The following is a 25,296-nucleotide window of genomic DNA, read 5'->3' on the forward strand; positions in this document are numbered from 1 at the left end:
ATTATTCTTTGCAAAGATGACGAGAGTTTTACACGTCTTGAAAGTAATGGCTGGAGGTGAAAATGAAATATTGGTGGCATAAGAACAAACTTAAAAAATATAAGAGAACTATAATAAGATTAAAATATTTCATTTGTATTTATGTACTAATAATTTAAAAATTGATAATGGTTTTATGGATTCAGTAGTAAATGACCCCAAGTACATTAGTATCTTAAAGTCCTATGTAAATAAAAATCTAACACATGTTAAAAATGCTGTATTTTATCTATATTTGTGATTTTCTTTACATTCAGAAAGTATTGTAGATGGTTCTAAGATGACATAATCAACAAATGTCTTATTATATGGAGCTGGAAATAACTCCTGTGGTTAGCTAATATGTTCCCATTATACGTTTTTGGAAATTGATAAAATATCTGTATTTTGGTAATAAGAAGATTCTGCATCTGCAAATACAATCGTTAAGATGTTCGGAGATCCATTGACTTGCCCAACTATAGTGCAGAGTTATGGCTTTAAGTTTTCCTAAGGGATCCTTTGATACTCCTGTACTCCTAGGCGGTTTTGATCATTAGGAAAAATATTGTTAAGATAGTTATCTTACAAATGATTCATATTTATAATTGTATGTTAAGTATAAGTAGGATGATAATAGACTATAAGTTGAAGAGTAATTTTATTTCACTCTCCCTTTCCCCCTAGGAATTTGCAACTTATGGGATGCTGAATATGACTGTTGTTATTTCGGGTCTATGCAATGTATATACACACTACATTACCACCTATGAAGAATACCAGGTAAAATAAAAAGTTCTCATCATTTAAATGAATTATACCCTGGTCAAGACTATTGCGTCAAATGCAGAATTTCTTTGTGGACTTCCTCAATCGTGTTTTTGAGAGGTGATTTTGTTTTAGGGCTGGTAAGAGAATGATAAGCCAGAGGTTGTATTTGGGAGTTCTAGGTTGACCATTTCCAAGTTCAGGTCAAAATTCTAGTCTCACTGACTTCCACTTTCCCTGAAATAAATTACTTTGTCAGGGGCACTGATAATAAGCCTGGGTTATGGCATACAACATTCCTAACTCTATCCTTAATGCTTCTGGTGCCTTAAACTTCTGTAGAACCTGGGAAAAACTCCCATTGATAGCTTCTGTTTATTGAGTGCACTGGCTAAGCACCTTGCAAATGTGATCTTACATAATCCTCACAATTAGCCCTGACTGAAGTAGGGTATTATTATATCCATGATACAGATTAAGAAACAGAGCCTCAAAAAAATTAGGGAGGCTGCCGGCCGGTAATGCGTTTTTGTTTACAAATAGTACAGAAAGTAGCCCAAGTACTTTTAAACAACAGTAGTTAAAAACGTGAAAACAGTGTAGAGTTCCACAATTAATGGTATAACTTGGCAATCCATACTGTGGCACACAGGCTACCCCTTGACAAATACTCAGTAATTCCAGCAGTAGAGTCTGCCCTGCTGCCCTCTGTTGACTTTACTGAAGCGTCCCTGCCTTCTAGGAAATCCTGTTGAATAAAGGTTCTTAACTGGGGTAAACTTAGATGCGAATAAGTTTTCATGTATCCACTTTTTCATTTATCTGTAACTGTCATTTAGCATTTCTTTCAATTATGAATGTAGGCAACAAATGACAGTAATATTAGCTGTACCTCTGACTTTTGTCACCAGTAGGAACCATGAATATTTTTCATATCACAAATAGTTACTGCACATCTGGAAATACCTTTTACTCTCATTGCTATTTTAAAATCACAGTAGTTATTAGATCTGCTACTAGATCTTGTTATTTAGTAGCATCATACAGAAGCACAAACATTACTCTATCGCAAAATTGGTTTATTATTGTTTGATTTCAGTTGAATGGGTTTCCTTTGTCAATCCATGTATTTTATTTTATGTGTTTAGAAATGTTGCTCTGAAAGGGGTCCATAGGCCTCAACAGACTGCCAAAGTAGTCCAAGGCGCAAATAAAGTTAGGAACCCCTACTAGCTTGTCTCCTGGTTAGGGATATGAAAGGATTAGTATTAATTAATTAATTAATTCACTCATTCAGTCAACAGATATGTTTTGTGAGAGATACTGTACTAGCCACTATCTGGGCATAACAATGCCTTGCCCTCAAGACCACTAGAATTTATAGGCCAGTAAAAGACATAGAAGAAAGCAGATGATTACATTTCTGTGAAAGGGATGCACAAGGTGTTATGAAAACGAAGAGAAAGAGCACCAGTTTAGACTGGGTATTTGAAGTTGGGGACTGGCAGATTTTCACGAAGATGTAGAATTTGTCCAAGTTATTGAGAATGAGTAAGGACTAATTGAGCAAATAAAAGTTAGGGAGGATGTTCCATATTGAGGGAGCTACATACACAAAGGTCCAGAGGGGCAGACTTAGTATATTTAAGGGGCCATAATTAGTTGAGTACCATGGAATTAGCATGATGAGGGTAGTGAGACAGGGGCTAGAGTGGGAGGCAAGGGTTAGGTCAATGGAGAGTCTTTTATGCTGTGCTACAGAGCTTTGAGTCAATAAGGAAGATTTTGGGGAACTGCAGTAGAATTTAGAGGAAGGAATGCTCTGTTGAAATCTGTGATTTAGAAAGCTCACTAGGATGGCAGTGTAGAAAATGAATTGGAAGGGCAAGTGTAGAGGCAGAGAACTGATTAAGAAGCTGTAGTTATGATCTGGGTGAGAGCTAAGGGTTTGACCAAGGTAAAGCAGTAAAGAAAGAAGAAAATGAAAAAATTCAAGAGATGTTAAGGAATGATGACTTGGAGACTTATAGGATATAGGATGAAGGAGAGAGAGGGGTCTAAGGTGACTGCAAGATGATCCTGGCATGGGAGACTGGACGGATGGCCTTCACTGAGATGAAGAATGTTGCAGGGAAAGCTGATATATTTGGAGTGATGAGTTCCAGGTTAGATTTGATGAATTGGAGGTTTCTGTGGAACAACCAGAGCCTTGGTACTCAGGTAAAAGGAGTTGTATTTGTTTCTATTTTATAGTTCTATGATGGGTTAAATGTCCTTCTCCAGATAGTTCCATCACCCCCCGGTTTATCCAGGAGTTACTAAGACTCTTATTTTTCCTCATTTTTTTCTCCTGCTGTACTCTTTGGGGGAAAACATTTATATTACAAGTACTTAAAATAGACATAAACTCAGGAGCTATTACCCTCTTTCAGGTTAACTGGACTGTTGGTCCAAATGGCATAAGCCAGGAGAATTCTTCACTGCCTTGAACAAGTAGTTGATGGGAGCCATTTACTTTTGCTGGTAAATGGAAATGCCCACTACTTTGTCATAAGTAGTCTTGAATTATGTCAGTTTGGATTATGCAAGATGTCCAGTCATCACCCCTCACTAAAATGCAACACCTCTGTAAATGGATCGAAATATGCAGAATTGTGTAAGACTCTGTTCTGCCTCTCCTGCAGGCTCAGCGGTATGAAGCAGCATCCACAATTTATGGACCACATACTCTGTCTGCTTACATCCAGCTTTTCAGAGTCCTTGCTAAGGCCATTGCTACGGTAATCAAAAATTGTATGTTTGTGTGTCTCAGGGGTGGGGAGATGCAGAGGGAAGCAAAAAAGACCTTAGCTTTGAGTATTCAGTTTCTTTGAAAACCTTTAAATTTAAAAATATTGTAGCTGTGAGGTATCTCTAAGAAATGAAACTGGTAAAATAAATTCAGAGTCAGTTAACATCTTTTGGTAGTGACCACTGTTTTCATACCTATTATCCTCCCAATCATCGTGTGAAGTATGGAGGTATTTTTCCACGTTTTTCAGATGAGCAAATAGGTTCAGAGATGAGAAGTGATCAAGCTTACCATAACTGTGAGTTGAACCAGTGCTCTCTAATCTTGGTCAGTTTCTCTCCAGTTGCTTCCTGAATTGAGTGGTTTATCAGTTCTGAGATGCCCATTTTCCATATTATAACATCTCTGAAATTGGGATGTATTGGGTTGGCCAAAAAGTGCATCCAGCTAATGAATACGTTGTTTGATAAAAGTTCTTGGTGAAAATGAAAAATGTCTTTTATTTTTACTTAAAACTGAAGAAACTTTTTGGCCAACTCAATATCTTCCAATCAAAGGAATCTTACAATTATAGTTAGTAGCATGTTTTCACTTTCTTGGTGGTTCAAAAATAATAATAGTTATTATAATCAATAGAGCCTTAGATTTGATAAAGTGCAACTGTGTCTTGGAATGTACACACACATTTTATCTACCTAAAATCTGTACACCTAAATAAGTTTACTTAAAGGAACTCCACTTGTGTAAATCTTCCCTCTGGAATAAGTTTATATATGAAGCTGCACTCTGATGTCAAAAGATTAGTCAATAAGCAGGATAAGGACTTTAACGTGATAAATGGACCCTTGTACAATACCACATAAGCCCCAATAAAGGCTGTGAGGCAATGATGGCATAGCAAAGACAATAAAGCCCTTTCAAAGAAAGAGCTTGGATATATTAAATTGAAACAAAACTGCTGTTTCTGTAGGTCAAAATAGTGAAATATGGGCAATTTCATATGCCTCCATCTAATTAGTTATTGACTGTGTGTTTGAAGTTTCAGTACAAGGTATTTACTTCGGATATATTTTAATTATCTGGTTATTGTTTTATCATAATATTCTTTTCAATTTTAGGTCTGATACTTTTTTTAAAAATAGAACTATTTTTATTTTTCTTCATAAAAGCTAACTATTTGTAGAATATTCAGATTATACGGAAAAGTATAAACCTCTAACCCATCTGTAGAGATAACCACTGTTTAACTTTCATGCAATTACAGGTTTATAGCTCTTCCCATGAAAGTAGAGTCATCAAATTTTATAGTGATATTTAGGAAGAAAAGTGTGATTCATTTTGTGGAAATTTGTTTCAGAATTTTACAGTTATGTGTCTAAGAATATCTATGTGATCTTGAAAAAAAAAAAAAAAACTACTGAGTATCTGCAATCCTATCTTCACATTTGCAAAATGAGAATGATAACGAGTAGGTTACGTGGCTGCTGTCAAGATTAAACATATAAAGCAAGGATTAAGGTACAGCAAATCCATATGAGGGCTATTTAAAATTTGAGATTAGAATTTTGGTGACACTATTAAAGGTGGCAAATTTTGTGGAAAGCATAGATTAAACCAGTCATGACACAGGCTGATCTTAACTTTTAAATTAAAAATATATTTATTATATTCTTTAATGAGCATGAGCACAGAGAAGGATTTAGGAAAAAACTTGGTAGTGACTTTGGATAAGAGAGACTCAACACTTTTTAAACCTTTAAAGAATAATTACAATGTCATGTTACAGAGGCTTATCATGTGTTTCTGTCCAGAGCCATACAGTTAAAGAATGGCTGTCCCAGAATCTAAACTCGTGGAACATGATTCCTAGCTTACACTCTAGATTATACTGCCTAAGGGAGTGAAAGTGTTACCTATGATCGACACTTTCTTTTAGTCACAAAAGTTTAAATTATGGACATCTAGGCTCCTATTTCAGCAGAGTTCCCCTCGCATTTTGTTACAGTTGTTAGCTCTTGGGAAGAGGGAGAGGGAGTGAGAAAGTGAGTGTGTATGTGTTTGCTTTCATGAAGGCATTTTTGGGGATCTGGGGAAAGGGTCTTGACTCTACATTGTATGCTTCTTAAGCAAATGCTCTCTGTTCTAGGATACAGTAGCCAATCTGAGCAGTGGTCCAGAGCCTCCATTTTTCAAAGACCTGATGGCCCCATTAATCCCGAATACTGTGGACAGAGCGCCTGTAGGCACAACTTTTGGGGATGTCCTGCAGCCAGCCAACCCTAAATACAGAGTGGTAAGACTCACAATGAGGTCTTGGGATCCTTCAGAAGCCTGTGTGGGGATGGGGGGAAAGATGTTGTTTAATGTCACCATCTGCCTCGAATCATGCCTCGGACCAGCTGTTAGCAATAATTTAGAAAATTGTTCTTATCTCTGCAGAGGCTCTGAAAACATGAAAATGGGGAAGTATTTATTTTTCAGTTGGAAATTGTGGAAAATCGAATTTCTAAAATTCAAATTATTCCTTTTCTTTTTAAAGGGATAGTCCTGGAACCATTCACTGTAGCATAGAAAAGTTGTCTATGATATGTTAAGGACAGGGAAAGCACATAGAAATGAAGCAGGATTTCTACCACTACTATTTGATATAGATCTTGTGTCTTGCAACTTTGCTAAATCATTTATTAGTTCCAATAGATTTTTTTTGGTGTGGATTCCTTAGAAATGTCTATGTATAGTATGTCATCTGTGAATAAAAACAGGTTTACTTATTCCTTTTTGAATTTGTTTTGTGGATGCCTTTTATTTGTTTCCTTATTGCACTGGCTAGAGTCTCCAATGCAATGTTGAAAAGAAGTTGTAAGACTGGACATCCTTATCTTGTTTCTAATCTTAGGAGGAAAAGTATTCAGTCATTAAGTATAATGTTTTCTTTAGAATTTTTGTAGATGCCCTTTATCAGGTTAAAAAAATTCCCTTCTATGTCTAGTTTGTTGAGAGTTTTTATGAAGAAAGGGTGTTGAATTTTTTCAAATCCTTTTCTGTGTCTACTGAGGTGATCATGTGGTTTTTGTTTTTTATTCTATTAATAGGGTGTATTGTATTGGTTGATTTAAGATATTAAATAAATACCCTTTAGTAATGGTATATAATACTTTTTACATGTTGTTAAATTTGGTTTGCTAACATTTTTCTAAAGAGTTTTGTACTCATGTCCATGAGGGGCATTTGTAATCTTCTTTTTATGCGTTGTCTTTGACTGCCCTTGGTATCAGGGTAACACTGGTCTCAGAAAAGGAGTAGAAAGTGTTTCCTCTTGTATTTTCTGAAAATGTATGCAAAAGATTGATATTATTTCTTCTTTAAATATTGGATCAGATTTACTAGCAAAGTCATTTGAATTTGGGCTTCTTTTTATGGCAAAATTTTAAATCACTAATTCAGTTCCTTTACTCGTTTTAGGCCTATTCAGATTTTCTGTTCTTGAGTCAATTATGTGTCTTTCTAAGAGTTTACTTTGTCTTTAGGAATTTTCCCATTTCATATAATTGTCTAATGTGTTGGGATAAACTTGTTCATAATATTCCCTTATAATTCTTTTAATTTCTGTAAGGTCAATAATGATGTCCCCTCTTTCTGCCTGATTTTGCTGACTTGCGTCTTCAAAGAGCCATCTTTTAGCTTCATTGATTTTATCTGTTTTTCCATTTCACTGATTTTTGCTCTAGTGTTTCATTTCTTTCCTTCTGCCTGCTTTGATTTTATTTTGCTCTTCTTCTCATTTCTTAAGGTGGATGCTTAGGTTATTTTTATATTTTAGTGTCCTTTTTTAATTCCTCTGTTGGTTTTTTACTATGTATATTTTTAGCTGTTTTCCTGGTAGTTATTTTAGGGACTTGAAAAAGAACTCTGTTTCTTCTCTTTACACTCCACTCTCAATACTTCTGACAGCAGATGTGTGGAGGTTTCCCCCCACCAAGTAACTCTCCAGTTCTCTGTGGACACCAATTTGATGTCCTACAATTCAATTCAATTCTGATGGTATTTACTTGGGGTTGGCACAGATCCCACAGGTTAAGGGCTCAGTCCCACTAGACTGCACCCTCCCCCTCACCTCCCGCTCCCCATACACACATATTTCAGACACCAGTGGCAAATCCAAGTTGTGCACAAAACCTGTGCTTCTAACAGCCTGGCTATAAATTGGAGATTCCCATGACCTCCTCCTCAGGTTTAATGACTTGCTAGAATAGCTCACAGAACTTAGGAAAACAGTTTACTTACTAGATTCCCGGTTTATTATAAAAAGATACAACTCAGGAACAACCAATGGAGAGATGCATAGGGCAAGGTATGGGGGAAAGAATGCAGAGCTTCTCCAGCCATGCCACCTTCCCAGAGTCTCCACATATTCACCAGCCTGGAAGCTCTCCAAACCACATACTTTAGGGATTTTTGTGGAGGCTTCATTATGTAGGCATGATTGACTAAATCATTGGCCATTGGCAGTTAACTCAGCCTCCAGCTCTTTTCCCTTCCCTGGAGATCAGGGGGTTGGAGTTGAAAGTTCTAACCCTCCAATCACAGGGTTTGTTTGCCCGCATTCTGAGGTTATGCAGAAGTCCACAGCCACCAGTCATCTTAATAGCATACAAAAGACACATTAGCAGAGATTCCAAGGGTTTTATGAGCTGTGTGCCAGGAAATGGGGGCAGAGACCAAATATATATATATATATTTATATCTCACGTCACAGAGCTATAATATGCATCTTAACTAATCACAACCTACTTTAATATAATACTAACTTAATTCTGAAAAATACAAAAAGATTCTTCACAAATATCTTTTTTCCCTTTCCCATCTTTGGTGATATTGTCACATATTATATCTACATGTAAATGTAATAATACAGTGTTATAATTATTGTTTTATAAAATCTTATGTCTTTTAAAGACATTAAGAAAACCTATGAAAAACTATATTTATAGAAAATTTTTATTTACCTACATATTTACCAGTTCTGGTACTCTTTATTTCTTTTTAAGAATTTGTATTATCATCTAGCATCATTTTCTTTCAGCTGGAAGGACTTTTTTAGTATTTCTTGTAAGACAATTATACTAACAACAAATTCTCTCAGGCTTTGTTTATCTGGAATGGATTTATCTTATCTTTGAAGAATGGTTTTGCTGCATTCTTGATTGAAAAAATTTTTTCTTTTATTATGTTGAATATGTTATCCTGTTACTTTCTGTACTTCACTCTCTAATGAAAAGTCAATTGTTAATTTTATTGTAATTTCCCTGTAAGAAATGAATCACTTTTCTCTTGCTGCTTTCAAAGTTTTCTTTTTGTCTATGTCTACCACTAGTTTGCTACAATATATCTAAATGTGAATCACTTTGTGATTATCCTACTTGGAATTTGTTGAGTTCCTTGGATCTATAAGGTAACATTCGTCAAATCTGGGAAGTTTTCAGCCATTATTTCTTCAAAAAATTTTTTTTCTTTTCTCTCTTTCTTCTAGTTTTGGAACTTCTGTTTTGTGAATGTCAATATACTCGGTGTTGTCCCACATGTTTCTGAGGCTCTGTTAATTTTACTTCAATCTTTCTTTCCCTCTCTATTCTTCATATAGGATAATTTATATTGATAAATTCTAGTTCACTTATTCTTTCTTCTGTCATCTCACATTTGCTGTGAGATCCCTCTAGTGAATTTTTCATTTCAGTTGTTGTGATTTTCAACTCCAGAAAATTCTCTTCACTGTGTCTCTATTTGTTAAATCATTATCATTATACTTTCCTTTAGTTCTTTAAACCTGATTTATATTAGTTCTTAGAACATTTCAATAACAACTCCTTTGAAGTCTTTGCTAAATCTAACATCTGGGGACACAGAGAGGTAGTTTTGATTGTTCCTTTTTTCCCCTTAGTATGGGCGATACTTTCTTGTATGCACATCTCATTTTGTTGTTGTTGTTGTTTGAATACTGCATGTTTGTTGATATATTGTAGCAACTCTGGATTCTAGCTTCACTTCCCCACCCCAGAGTTGTTATTTTTGTTTATTTGTTTGCTCATTTAAAACTTGACTGGACTAATTAGTAAAGTCTGTCTCTCTTACAATGTATGTCTACTATATCTTTGCTCAGTTTTTTATACTTGATTTTAAGTCTCGCTCTCAAGTGTTGCTTCTGTGATTACAGAACTTAATGTTCAGCTGAATATTGGTCAGAGTTTGTATTTAGGTGGCTCAAGGAGTAAGAATTTCAATCTCTGCTGATAGAACTGTGTGGGCTAGGGTATGCATTCAAACTTCAGACCATTTTCAGTTTTCCCCAAATTTTAATTTCCACTGGGGTCTCTTATATCTCCTCTGCACATACATCCAGACATTAGCCAGGGATATAGGAGTGGTTTGGGCCTGCTCTGTTCTCTGTGTATGATCATAGCCTCTGGTTAGTCCAGGATAGGATAAGCGCTTATTAAAGCCATGACAGTTATCTTACTTCCCCGCAAACTATTAAATCACCTATTACCTGTCTAGCCACTATCCCTCAATGTTTGCCTTCCACTGAGATCACCACTTTAAATGGCTATGTTCCAAATTAAGTAAGTTCCTTCTGGCAGAAGCAGAAAAGCTGTTGATTTTATGGCCTTCCCCGCTCTGGTTGAAATATAGTACTACAGAGGATGAGAGCAACCCTGGTAAGAACACCAAAAACTTGCACTGTGCTTACCACTAAGTTTAGTAGTTTTAATGAACAAACATTTCTCAGCTTTTGGTTGATAACTGAAGTGCTAAAATGGTTATTTTTAGAGTTACATATGATCCAGCAATCCCACTCCTGGGCATATATCCAGGGAAAACTCTAAAAAGATATAGGCACCCCAGTGTTCATAGCAGCACTATTTACAATAACCAAGATATGGAATGGAAGCAAACTAAATGTCCATTGACAGATGAATGAATAAAGAAGATGTGGTATTATATAATATACAATAGATACTACTCAGGCATAAAAAAGAACAAAACAGTGCCATTTGCTGCAACATGGATGGACCTAGAGATTATCATACTAAGTGAAGTCAGTCAGACAGAAAAAGACAAATATAATATGCTATCACTGATATGTGGAATCTAAAATATGATACAAATGAACTTATTTACAAAAGAGAAACATACAGACATAGAAAATAAACTTTTGGTTACTAAAGGGGAAAGTGGGGAGGGAATAAATTAGGAGTTTGTGATTAGCAGATACAAACTACTATATAGAAAATAGATAAACAACAGGGTCCTACTGTTGCACAGGGAACTATATTCAATATCTTGTAATAAGCTATAATAACCTATTATAGGTTATTATATGGAAAAGAATATGAAAAATGTATATGAAAAAAGTATATAACTGAATCACTGTACACCAGAAACTAACATGACATTGTAAATCAACTGTATTTCAAGAGGTAAAATAAAATTTAAAAATGGTTATTTTTGACAGTTTTGTCTATATATATAGTTGCTTTTTAGGGAGAGGACCTACTGACCTCCTCACTCTTTCATGTCAGAAACGTCTGTTTTATACCACTACTGTTTGAATTGGCACATTATATTTGTAGTGGGGCTGTCTCTGATAGTTAAGGTGAGTGTGACTAAACAGGAAATTGTGATGGTAAGAAGAAAAATCAAGGACAAGAACGCTTTTAAGGATTAGGAAAATTTGGCTAACCAGATACAAATTTTTTTTTTTTTTAAGTGAACCATGATATTGGCTGCAGGGCTGATTGCTCTATATAAAGAATATACTGATTTTTGCAGAAAATTCTAATTGTTGTTGAAACATTTTGCTAACCATTGGTGAGACTGGCTAATTTGATAATCTCACTGGTGAAAATGAAGAAAATTAGAAAAAATAAATTAATGCTAGTTATTCAGGGGAGTTAACAGTAAAGTAAATAATTGAACAGCACATCTCTGTTTAGATGGTCATCATTGATTATGAATCCATGGACTGTTTTTATTAAAAAATGTTTTTAATATGGGCTAGGTCTTGGAGGATGAGTAGGAGTTCACAGAGCCTGTCAAGACATACCACCTCTAGGTATATGGACTATAGAGGGCTTAAGGTGGAGCAGCAGGTGGGAAATTACCTGTGAAAGGTCTCGTGTGCCATAGTAAGTCATGTGAAGACTTATTTGTTTGTTAGTTTGTTACTTAAAAAAATTTTTTTATTGATGTATTATTAACATACAATAAACTACATATTTAAAGTGTACAGTTTGGTAAATTTTCACTATTAAGGCCATTTACTTCTTCTTGAATGATCTTTAGTAGTTTCTATATCTCAAGGAATTTGTCCATTTCATTTCATCTAAGTTATTTGAATTTGCAGGTGTAAAGTCATTGCCAATTTTTCCTTATTATCTTTTACATATCTATAGAATCTGTATTGATGTCCCCTGTTTTATTCCTGGTACTGATAATTTGAGCCTTCTGTTTGATTTTTTTCTCTTGATCATTCTGGCCAGTGGTGTTATTCCATTGATCTTTTCCTGGTCTTTGTGTTATTGTCATATATTTTACTTTTATATAATTTATCAACTCCATCATGGATTGTTCCAAGAGAACAATCCATGTTCTTGTCCAAGAGACTTAAATAATAAGAGAAAAATATTATATTAACTCACACATTAACAACTGACCCTTCATTTCTTTTTGTAGATCCAAATTTCCATTTAGTGTCATTTTCTGTTTGCTTGAAGGACATCTTTTAACATTTTTCTTTCTTCTTCTTTTATATGTTTGAAAATGTCTTTATTTTACTTTCATTTTTGCTGTTTATGGAATTCTTAGTTAGCAGTTTTTTCTTTTAAGACCTTAAGATTTTGCTCTACTGTATTCTGGTTTGCATTGTTTGCAGTGGAAAAAAAATCTGCCGTCATCCTTATGTATGTTCTACTCTGTGTAATATGTCTTTTTTTTCCTCTTGTTTTTAGAATTATTTTCTTTTTATTTCTAGTTTCCAGCAATTTGATTTTAAGGATCCTTGATGTCATTTTTTTAATGTTTCTTGTGCTTGGGGTTGATTGAGCTTCTTGGACTTGTGGGCTTATAGTTTTCAGCAAATTTGGAAAATTTTAGCTATTATTTATTCATTATTTTTTTCTGAATTTCTTCCTCTCTTCTATCCTTTGGGAACTCCAATTACCTGTATATTAGGCTGCTTGAAGTTGTTCCACAGCTCACTGCTGCTCTGTTCATTTTTTTCCAGTCTTTTCCCCTTTTTAATTCTGTATAGTTTTTATTGCTGTGTCTTCAAATTCAGTAATCTTTTCTTCTGCGATGTTTAATTTGATAATTCCATCTAGTGTATTTTCTTTATAGATACTATAGTTTTCATCTCTAGGGGTTTGGATTAGGTCATTTTAAATAAAAATCTTCCACATGTCTACTTAACATGTTCATTCTTTCTGCTAGATTTTTGAACACACAGAATAGTTATAAGAACTGTTTTAGTGTCCTTGTCTACTAATTCTATCATCTAATTCATTTATGGGTCAGTTTTGATTGAGAGTTTTCTCATTATGAGAAGTGCTTTTCTTTCCTTTGTATGCTTGCTAATTTAGATGTCAGACATTGTGAATTTTTATCTTATCAGGTGTTAGATGTTCTCCTATTCCTGTAAATATTTTTGAACTTTGTTTTAGGGTGTTATTGAATTATTTGGGAAGAGTTTGATTTGGGTGGGTCTTTGTAAGTTTTTAGGCAGAGCTGCTTTTATTCTAGGGAAAATCTCTCTACCATACACTTAAGGTAGAATTCTTTTGAATTATGAGTTTTCCCATTCTGGCTGGTGGGAACAGGAACTTTTCACAGTTCGCTATGAGCCTGGGATTTTCTCTCTAATTCTTTTAAATGATTATTTTCCTAGGTTCAGGTAATTTCCTTACATGAATGCAGAGTTGAAGGGAGCCTTCTGCAAATCTCCAGAGTTCTCTCTCTGTGTACCTTTCCTCTCTATGGTCCTCTCTTTTCTCTGTTACTCTACCCTGTGAACTCAAGACCACTTGGTCTTCTTGGACTCCCACATCTATTCCTTAACTTACATAGACTGCCTAGCGTTGCTTGATTCTGCCTCCTTGTGCTGTGGCCTGTAATCTCTCTGAAGGCATAAAACTGAAGCAATTGTAGGGCTCATCTTTTTCATTTTCTGTCACGCAAGGATCACTGTTTTCATGCCTACTGTCTTTAAAACCATTCTTTAATACATATTTGCCCAATTTTTTTAGTTATGTCAGGTGAAATGTTAAATACACACCTTGTCAATCCATCTTGTATCTTTTATATGTAAGTGTATGTACAAGTATAAGTCATCTGAAAAAACCACATTCACAGAAAGATAAACAAGATGAAAAGGCAGAGGGCTATGTACCAGAAGAAGGAAAAAGATAAAACCCCAGAAAAACAACTAAATGAAGTGGAGATAGGAAACCTTCCAGAAAAAGGATTCAGAATAATGATAGTGAAGATGATCCAGGACCTCGGAAAAAGAATGGAGGCAAAGATCGAGAAGATGCAAGAAATGTGTAACAAAGACCTAGAAGAATTAAAGAACAAACAAACAGAGATGAACAATACAATAACTGAAATGAAAATTACATTAGAAGGAATCGATAGCAGAATAACTGAGGCAGAAGAACGGATAAGTGACCTAGAAGACAGAATGGTGGAATTCACTGCTGCGGAAAAGAGTAAAGAAAAAAGAATGAGAAGAAATGAAGACAGCCTAAGAGACCTCTGGGACAACATTAAACACAACAACATTCACATTATAGGAGTCCCAGAAGGAGAAGAGACAGAGAAAGGACCAGAGAAAATATTTGAAGAGATTATGGTCGAAAACTTCCCTAACATGGGAAAGGAAATAGCCACCCAAGTCCAGGAAGCGCAGCGAGTCCCATATAGGATAAACCAAAGGAGAAACACGCGGAGACACATAGTAATCAAATTGGCAAAAATTAAAGACAAAGAAAAATTATTGAAAGCAACAAGGGAAAAACGACAAATAACATACAAGGGCACTCCCATAAGGTTAACAGCTGATTTCTCAGCAGAAACTCTACAAGCCAGAAGGGAGTGGCATGGTATACTTAAAGTGATGAAAGGGAAGAACCTACAACCAAGATTACTCTACCTGGCAAGGATCTCATTCAGATTTGATGGAGAAATCAAAAGCTTTACAGACAAGCAAAAGCTAAAAGAATTCAGCACCACCAAACCAGCTCTACAACAAATGCTAAAGGAACTTCTCTAAGTGGGAAACACAAGAGAAGAAAAGGACCTACAAAAACAAACCCAAAACAATTAAGAAAATGGTCATAGGAACATACATATCGATAATTACTTTAAACGTGAATGGATTAAATGCTCCAACCAAAAGACACAGGCTTGCTGAATGGATACAGAAACAAGACCCATCTATATGCTGTCTACAAGAGACCCACTTCAGACCTAGGGACACATATAGACTGAAAGTGAGGGGATGGAAAAAGATATTCCATGCCAATGGAAATCAAAAGAAAGCTGGAGTAGCAATACTCATATCAGATAAAATAGACTTTAAAATAAAGAATGTTACAAGAGACAAGGAAGGACACTATATAATGATCAGGGGATCAATCCAAGAAGAAGATATAACAATTATAAATATATATGCACCCAACAAAGGAGCTCCTCAATACATAAGGCAACTGCTAACAGCTATAAAAGAGGAAATTGACAGTAACACAATAATAGTGGGGGACTTTAACACCTCACTTACACCAATGGACAGATCATCCAAAATGAAAATAAATAAGGAAACACAAGCTTTAAATGACACAATAGACCAGATAGATTAAATTGATATTTATAGGACATTCCATGCAAAAACAGCAGATTACACTTTCTTCTCAAGTGCGCATGGAACATTCTTCAGCATATATCATATCCTGGATCACAAATCAAGCCTCAGTAAATTTAAGAAAATTGAAATCATATCAAGCATCTTTTCTGACCACAACACTATGAGATTAGAAATCAGTTAGAGGGAGAAAAACGTAAAAAACACAAACACATGGAAGCTAAACAATACGTTACTAAATAAGCAAGAGATCACTGAAGAAATCAAAGAGGAAATCAAAAAATACTAGAGAAAAATGACAATGAAAACACGATGATCCAAAACCTATGGGATGCAGCAAAAGCCGTTCTAAGAGGGATGTTTATAGCTATACGAGCCTACTGCAAGAAACAAGAAAAATCTCAAATAAACAATCTAACCTTACACCCTAAGCAATTAGAGAAAGAAGAACAAACAAAACCCAAAGTTAGCAGAAGGAAAGAAATCATAAAGATCAGAGCAGAAATAAATGAAATAGAAACAAAACAATAGCAAAGATCAATTAAACTAAAAGCTGGTTCTTTGAGAAGATAAACAAAATTGATAAACCATTAGCCAGACTCATGAAGAAAAAGAGGGAGAGGACTGAAATCAATAAAATTGGAAATGAAAAAGGAGAAGTTACAACAGACACCTCAGGAATACAAAGCATCCTAAGAGACTACTACAAGCAACTCTATGCCAATAAAATGGACAACCTGGAAGAAATGGACCAATTCTTAGAGAATTATAACCTTCGAAGACTGAACCAGGAAGAAATAGAAAAAATGAACAGACCAATCACAAATAATGAAATTGAAACTGTGATTAAAAATATTCCAACAAACCAAAGTCCAGGACCAGATGGCTTCACAGGTGAATTCTATCAAACATTTAGACAATAGCTAACACCCATCCTCCTCAAACTCCTCCAAAAAATTGCAGAGGAAGGAACACTCCCAAACTCATTCTATGAGGCCACCATCACCCTGATATCAAAACCAGACAAAGATACTATAACAAAAATGAAATTACAGACCGATATCACTCATGAATATAGATGCAAAAATCCTCAACAAAATACTAGCAAACAGAACCCAACAACTCATTAAAAGGATCATACACCATGATCAAGTGGGATTTATCTCAAGGATGCAAGGATTCTTCAGTATATGCAAATCAATCAATGTGATACACCATATTAACAAATTGAAGAAGAAGAACCATATGATCATCTCAGTAGATGCAGAAAAAGCTTTTGACAAAATTCAACATCCATTTATGACAAGAACTCTACAGAAAGTGGGCATAGAGAGAACCACCTCAACATAATAAAGGCCATATATGACAAACCCACAGCCAATATCATTCTCAATGGTGAAAAACTGAAAGCATTTCCTCTAAGATCAGGAACAAGACAAGGATGTCCACTCTCACCACTATTATTCAACATAGTTTTGGAAGTCCTAGCCACAGCAATCAGAGAAGAGAAAGAAATAAAAGGAATACAAATTGGAAAAGAAGAAGTAAAACTCACTGTTTGCAGATGACATGATACTATACATAGAGAATCCTAAAGATGCCACCAGAAAACTACTAGAGCTAATCAATGAATTTGGTAAAGTTGCAGGATACAAAATTAATGCACAGAAATCTCTTGCATTCCTATACACTAATGATGAAAAATCTGGAAGAGAAATTAAGGAAACGCTCCCATTTACCATTGCAACCAAAAGAATAAACCTACCTAAGGAGACAAAAGACCTGTATGCAGAAAACTATAAGACACTGATGAAAGAAATTAAAGCTGATAGCAACAGATGGAGAGATATACCATGTTCTTGGATTGGAAGAATCAACATTGTGAAAATGACTCTACTACCCAAGGCAATCTACGGATTCAATGAAATCCCTATCACATTACCAATGGCATTGTTTACAGAACTAGAAGAAAAAGTCTTAAAATTTGTATGGAGGCACAAAAGACTCCGAATAGCCAAAGCAGTCTTGAGGGGAAAAAACGGAGCTGGAGGAATCAGACTCCCTGATTTCAGACTATACTACAAAGCTACAGTAATCAAGACAATATGGTACTGGCACAAAAACAGAAATATAGATCAGTGGAACAGGATAGAAAGTCCAGAGATAAACCCACACACCTATGGTCAGCTAATCTATGACAAAGGAGGTAAGGATATACAGTGGAGAAAAGACAGTCTCTTCAGTAAGTGGTGCTGGGACAACTGGACAGCTACATGTAAAAGAATGAAATTAGAACAGTCCCTAACACCATACACAGAAATAAACTCAAAATGGATTAGAGACCTAAATGTAAGACTGGACACTATAAGACTCTTAGAGGAAAACATAGGAAGAACCCTCTTTGACATAAATCACAGCAAGATCTTTTTTGACCCACCTCCTAGAGTAATGGAAATAAAAACAAAAATAAACAAATGGGACCTAATGAAACTTCAAAGCTTTTGCACAGCAAAGGAAACCATAAACAAGACGAAAAGACAACCCTCAGAATGGGAGAAAGTATTTGCAAACGAATCAACAGACAAAGGATTAATCTCCAAAATATATAAAGAGCTCATGTAGCTCAATATTAAAAAACAACAACCCAATCCAAAAATGGGCAGAAGACCTAAATAGACATTTCTCCAAAGAAGACATACAGATGACCAGGAAGCACATGAAAAGCTGTTCAACATCACTAATTATTAGAGAAATGCAAATCAAAACTACAATGAGGTATCACCTCACACCAGTTAGAATGGGCATCATTAGAAAATCTACAAACAACAAATGCTGGAGAGGGTGTGGAGAAAAGGGAACCCTCTTGCACTGTTGGTGGGAGTGCAAATTGATACAGCCACTATGGAGAACAGTATGGAGGTTCCTTAAAAAAGTAAAAATAGAATTACCATATGACCCAGCAATCCCACTACTGGGCATATACCCAGAGAAAACCATAATTCAAAAAGGCACATGCATCCCAATGTTCATTGCAGCACTATTTACAATAGCCAGGTCATGGAAGCAACCTAAATGCCCATCGACAGACGAATGGATGAAGAAGATGTGGTACATACATACAATGGAGTATTACTCAGCCATGAAAAGGGATGAAATTGGGTCATTTGTAGAGGCATGGATGGATATAGAGACTGTCATACAGAGTGAAGTAAGTCAGAAAGAGAAAACCAAATATTGTATATTAACACATATATGTGGAATCTAGAAAAATGGTACAGATGAACCGGTTTGCAGGGCAGAAATTGAGATACAGGTGTAGAGAACAAACGTATGGACACCAAGGGGGGAAAACGGCAGGGTGGGGGGCGGGTGCTGGTGTGATGAATTGGGAGATTGGGATTGACATGTATACACTGATGTATATAAAATGGATGACTAATAAGAACCTGCTGTATATATTAAAAAAAAAAGAATAACAACAACAACAACAAAAAAGTATAAGTCATCCTTGGAAAGTTTTGGCTTTCCTTATTTAATTCAGTCCATTTCCTGGATGTGTATGGGAGGGAGATATGAGAAGATATCTAAGGCTGAAGAAGCCATTTTAATGTGCTGTCACTAATTTGAAGTATAGCTCTATATCTTCATCTATATCTGCATATACCAAAAGCAAATTCATTGGCCCAAAATTCTGAAGTAATTTGTTGCCCCCAAATTCCTATGTCCATTGTTACAAGTGTATTTTCTCTAATATTCTCAGAAGACAACTCACTTGATTAAATAGAATACAATCTCTACAGGTACCCAAATTCCTAGAAACATTTCATAAATAATGACGCAAATATGAGCATGGCAAAAAATACTTTTATTAGAAGTCATAAAATGAGTTTTTATTTTCAGGGAGAAGTTGTTGAAGTTACATTTGTAGGTGCTAACCCAAAGAATTCAGCAGAAAACCAGGTAAGCATCAATGATTCTTTTTACAAATTTAAGTCCACTTTTTAGCCTTTCATTTACTTAAGTATCCCTATGGAGCTTAACAAAATAAAGGTAAAATGTTCCGACTTGCTTTTCATCTTATTTTGTACGTGTGAGAAAATTTTCAGTGGGAACAGTTAACGTAGAGTTGAGTCTGGGAAAAAAGCCCACAGGAAATATTTAACTGGTTCTACTTAGGATCACATATAGCACAATGCATAGAGAATGGCATTGTCTCTTGAGATGATGTAGATTTGAATACAGCTCTTATTTACATATTCCAATTTTAAAACTCTGTTGAATTTGGTAAAATAATCCTAGGGTCAGTGTGACATGTATCTTTGTTTCCTTCTTACCCCTCTTTGGCTCCTCTCCTCTTCTCCTGCACTCCTGATTCTGGTCCTGCCTCTACTGTTGTGGAATGATCAAGGATCCCTGGGTGGACGCTCTACTGGCTTGGAGCCCTGGCCCATGCACTTTACTTTTTCTTGCATTGGCCATTTCCCTAGTTTTTGCTACTGGCACTAATATGGTATTTATTTATTAATCTTGAAAAATGACACAAGAAATACAGATCCCATGTAAAAACAGACAGTATAGAAGTGCTTAAAATAGAATGTGAAAATACCTCTCTTCATAAACATTTTTAGAGGTAATCACTGTTGACAGTTTGTTACATATCATTTCATAGTTTTTTGTTTTTGTCATATGTATTTATATATGTATATATGATAAAGTATATATAATAGATCTATGAATAAAGTGAAGTAATTTTACTCCTCTGTAAATTCCTTGGAATGTTCATATGACTACACAAGCAATATCCAGAAACATTCTAGTTGTAAAAATTCAAACAGCAAAGAAATATATAGAGGAAAAAGAAAGTGGGTTTATGAAAGTAATTTCAAGGTCAGATTTTTTTTTTACTGTGGTGGAGAATGCATTCACTTTATCTATGAGCCGTTCTTCCCAGAGCCCACTGTCACTTATAATCCAAAATACCTTTCTTCCAAATGAGCCTTCCCATTTCTGTTTATTAAAATATGGTTATTCCTTTGATAAAAATTGTGACAATATGACATTGTCAAATATGATATTGGGGAAATTTTTTCTACTGCTTGGGTAGTCAACATGCACCTGTTTGAAATAACTTCTCTAGGCATTCAGGTCATGCCAGAATATTTACATGTTTACAACATTACTTTCTAAAGATATTAAAGTGTTGTAGCAAGACTGCAGAATTAGCTGTAATCTGACATCCTTAGGGTAGAGAAATACTATCATCATTATTGCCATGGAGAAGCAGGAGACTAAACTGCTTAAAGCACTATAATGAGAATAGAATTAATTTCTAAGGATGTTTTGGGACTTGTCATAAAACAATTTCTGGTACCCTTTATTATTAGTAATCATCACTTCCTCACCACTATTTATTGAATGCTTACTCTTTGCAGGTACGAGGCTAAAGTTTTACATGCATCATCACATGAATCTAATTTAATCCTCCCTACTGCCCAATGAGTTATGTTTTATTATCCCTGTTTTACAGGTGAATAAACTGAGGCTTAGAGAGATTAAGTAACTTGTATGAACTAATTGTGTATCTGGAAAAGATTAAGGTTGGGAGGTGGGGAGAGGATGGTCACATAGTTCATGCATTCGGCGTCCTAGTCTTGTTCTCTGATCTGCACTCTAGACCTTTACACTGGGGCCCACCCTATCTCCTACTCCATTGAAGGCCTTCCCAGTGTCACTCTGCCCTAAATGGCCATGAACAGTTCTCTTTGCAAGTCACTGTGGTTATGAAAACTTTTTTTTATTGAATATAATCCATTAGGTGAGTAATTGAAGAATTTTAAATAATCCCATGGCCCAGCTATAAGTAGGTGATCCATTCAGCATTTGTTTGAACACCTGTAAATTACAGGGCTGTGATGGATAAAGGTAAATTAGACACAAGTTCTGCCCTTAAGGGCCATAATCTAAAGATTTTTAAGGAAAATTGGAGATTTATGGCCTTTGTATCTTTTAATTTATTATGTTATTTAAATATATGCTTTATTTGAAGCTGAATTCTTGGCCTAAAACAAATTACTATAAACCAATGTGGAAATTTTATTTTCCACTGGGAAAATAAAATCTGCTTATGATGTGGGTTTCTAGGAATCCATTATGACAAAATATAAGGGTTGCTTTTAGCACCCTAGGAGTAGGAAGATTTATGCATCCTTTTCAATTCTTTCACTAAGGCAGGTATATTTACTAATAATTCGTTTACCTGGAGATGAAAAGATGAGGAAATTTTCCCATTTTCCCTCTGAAATCTTGAGGTGAATAGAGAAAGTCTTGGAATACAGATCAGTAAACATGTCATGAAACTGTTTGCTGCCTTTTCTAAATCTTGTTTTATTTCGTCTCTTCTTTGCCCTAATTTCCAAAATTTGCTCTCAGCTCTAAAATTATGCTTCATTCAGTTTTCTAAAGAAAAGCTGTGGTTTTTAATAGACTGGATGAATTAACATTCTGAAGACATTGCATAGAATGTTAAGAGGAACACCTAAGGATTTGGATGAAATTCTAATACACGTTCATATCAGATATTGGGAGGTTAGCAATGGTCAACAAAGGGGAGTATGGGGTATGTACAATGTACAAACAGGTTTCTTCTGTGACTGTGCGGTGTCTGATCAGTTATATTAATTGCATTTCAGACCCATCAGACCTTCCTCACTGTGGAGAAATATGAGGCCACATCAGCAACATGGCAGATAATGCATAATGATGCCTCCTGGGAGACTCGGTGAGCACGTTTATTGAATATTTTGTCTTTCAAGCCCTGAAACGAGTTGGTTAGTAATGCAGAGAAGACAAATGGGAAGACTGGCTCAGTACATGATATTAATGATACCAAATTCCCAAGGAGCCTTCTGGCCATATTTAGTTGATTTATTAGATTTCATTTTGATCCTCTTTTTCTACAAAACGATGTGGTGTGTGCTTCTGTGAGATTAGATGCTAATGAGGTTATGACCTCCATTCTTATAAACATCTGTTAGTTTTGTCTTTTTCCATGGTCACAGAGATTATCCCTAAGATCTGGCTAGCCTTCCTGCAAAGTGGTTGAAAGGGGTGCTGGGTGAAGGTGTTGAGATGGCTCTGTAGAGCCCAACATTCCTTCTGGGAAAATAACGAGTCTATACCTACCATGTATTGCATGTTTGTATATGGTCAATGATTCTTCATTTGAATTACTGAAACACAAGAAGCTTGAGTGTTTAATTCTTACTGACCCAAGGAGGAAAGGAATGTGCTTATGGAGTACCCTCAGAGAAACATCTCTCTGTGCTTTTTGTTATCAAATCCCTGAGCTGAATAGATAATGTGAAGATTTGAAAATATATTTGAAATAAAAAAATGTTTCCGTTCCTAACTCTTTAAATTTCATACCACAGGACAGTAGCATGGACATGGGCAAAATTTTTGGCAATTTGTGTCTAATTCAAATCAATTCAAGCTAAGTGATTATTTGTATGTTGTTTTGGTTCCCATGGTTACCTGAAAATAGAGATCTGACCTTGTTGTGGCCTATTTGATAGCCATTCAAAAATATGGGCATAATTTTTCTTCTGATCTTTAGGACTCTAGGGTATAGGTAATCTTTGAACAAGTAATACATACATATTTATTGTTAAAATAAGGTTATACAGATGACAAAAAAGGATGATTTGTTTTGGAAAGCCCACAATCGGAATAGCAGTCAACACGGAGGATATGTGTAGTCTTCAGCCTTGTTCAACAGCTGCAGTATCACCAGCTACTTACTGAGAGCACTGGACCTGTCACTGAGGAAACATAGGACGCTGAGCACACCCTCTCTGCCCCGGGGGATTTGCCCTCCACATAACTGAGAGTATCAGTTAGTTAGCCCATGGTACCTTGCTGTATCTAGAAGAGTAGCTGCACTTCCTGCCATGGTCTACAAGGATTGACGTGATCTGACTCCATCTGTTTCTGTCATCTCAGTCACTCTTCCACAGTTCACTCTGCCCTGATCCTACTCACCTGTGTCCTGTTCCTTGGCTGTACCAAGTTTGCTCCTGCTTCAGACACTTTGCATTCTCTGTTCCTTATTCCTAGAATATTCTTCCTCTAGACATGTGTGGGTTCAGTTTAAATGACATCTCCTTAGGGCTACCTCTGTCTTACTTGCTTCATTTCACTTATAAATTTTAAAATTATTTGTTGGTTTACTCGTTTATTGCTTTCTTCCTATCCTTGCCCTAGTAGAACATAAACTCCATGAAACTTTGGACCACGTCTGTCTCACTCACTATGGTATTCTCAGTACCTCCAGCACAGAGTCTGGCACATGAGCTAATGAAATATATATTTTGAACAAATGAATCTAGATGCAAAAAGAAGTGTCAAGTTGAAGCAGAGGATGGCAAGGGCTAAAAGGATGCTATAGCAGTTCTAAAGCAGGGGACGGCCTGTGTTCTGAATATCAGGTGAGGCTACCTGGGATGGATAGAATTTAGGTAGCTAGGTAGAACAAGTGAAGATATTTCTACAAATGGCTGTTTCTTAAAGGTCCGCTTCTAGGAAGTATTTACTCTGTTTTGTTCATTGCTATACTCTCAATATCTAGCATAGTGCCTTGCTTATGGTAGGTACTCCCTTCCTATTCATTTAATGAATAATCATACACTTTTCTAATCACACATTTTTAAGAGTAAAATTGGGTTTGTTTGTTTGTTTCCTACCAACAGTTTCTATTGGCACAAGGGATTACTGGGTCATAGCAATGCAACGATACAATGGCATATTCCAGATACTGCCCAACCTGGAACCTACAGAATAAGATACTTTGGACACAATCGGAAGCAGAACTCACCCAAGCCCGCTGTCATACTTTCGTTTGAAAGCACTCCCTCCACTTTTGACATTGTAACTACTTGGTGAAAAGTTGACAAAGATAAAAAAGTTGATAAAGAGCAGCTGTTCTCTGTATGATTTAAATAATCGATTTCATGTGAATGTAACCTATTATGATAACTTCAATAATTGTCCTTGTTTGGGGACAGATAGTTTACTGCTAATGGGACAGGTGTGTGTGTGTGTGTGTGTCTGTCTGTCTGTCTGTGAGAGAGAGAGACGTGTGTATGTGTCCCATTTACCTTTGCTCTAGTAGATTTTACATCATGGTCTGCTGCCTAAAGCATGATTTCCCTTGGGGCCCTGTGGTTGTTTAAAGAAACAGTTCTCCTCAATATGAAACCTCTGAAATGTTAGTGAGAGTGGTTAAAGATGTGTGAACAATGTTTAAACTATTTATTTATAGAATTATGGAATGATAGCACTTAAAAAGTTTAAAGGGGTCATCTAGTTGGATCCTTCATTTTACAGATGGGAAAATGAAGTTTTATGGATTTAAGATTAGCATAAGGCTAGGACCTTTCCCCTCAGCCACATTTTAAAAATATTATATAAACATTGACCATAAATGTATAAGCCCAGTTAGAGAAAATTAGCATGCCAGTTTTTCTATACTGAGTGTAGCTTTTCAAAGCAGTCACCCTGGAGTTGATATGGCTGATCCAGAGTTTTGTTGATGTTCAAATCATTTCTGGAATTGCCTTCAGAGCCCAATTAAGATAAAGTCAGACTTGTAATGTTTTGATCATGCCTTGTGTTTCCCTAGGTGCCCTTATCCCACTGAATTGTGTCTCATATTCCCAAGACTTGTGCTAAGTGATTTTTGATTGTTTCACTAATCAAATTCAACCCAAACCCACAAAGTTTTGCTATTAGTTTAGATACTAAAATGGAA

General features: G+C 35.7%; 1 protein-coding gene across 2 annotated transcripts in view; it reads left to right on the forward strand.

Annotated features, from left to right (window-relative positions):
* ASAH2 (N-acylsphingosine amidohydrolase 2) overlaps nucleotides 1-24,431 on the forward strand; it is an 80,727-nt gene extending 56,296 nt beyond the window's left edge. The window contains exons 17-22 of one of the 2 annotated variants that reach the window (XM_059899815.1): nucleotides 706-801; nucleotides 3,471-3,566; nucleotides 5,724-5,870; nucleotides 19,389-19,448; nucleotides 22,178-22,266; nucleotides 24,236-24,431. In XM_059899815.1, coding sequence (XP_059755798.1) covers nucleotides 706-801; nucleotides 3,471-3,566; nucleotides 5,724-5,870; nucleotides 19,389-19,448; nucleotides 22,178-22,266; nucleotides 24,236-24,428 — 681 coding nt within the window. In that variant the 3' untranslated portion in view covers nucleotides 24,429-24,431. Of the gene's footprint in view, nucleotides 1-705; nucleotides 802-3,470; nucleotides 3,570-5,723; nucleotides 5,871-19,388; nucleotides 19,449-22,177; nucleotides 22,267-24,235 lie in introns of those variants that run through there. The other variant, XM_059899817.1, reaches the window with a different exon arrangement.
* The last annotated feature ends 865 nt before the right edge of the window (nucleotides 24,432-25,296 follow it).

Source organism: Balaenoptera ricei, chromosome 16 (genome assembly GCF_028023285.1).
Source record: "Balaenoptera ricei isolate mBalRic1 chromosome 16, mBalRic1.hap2, whole genome shotgun sequence".
NCBI classification, from domain to species: domain Eukaryota; kingdom Metazoa; phylum Chordata; class Mammalia; order Artiodactyla; family Balaenopteridae; genus Balaenoptera; species Balaenoptera ricei.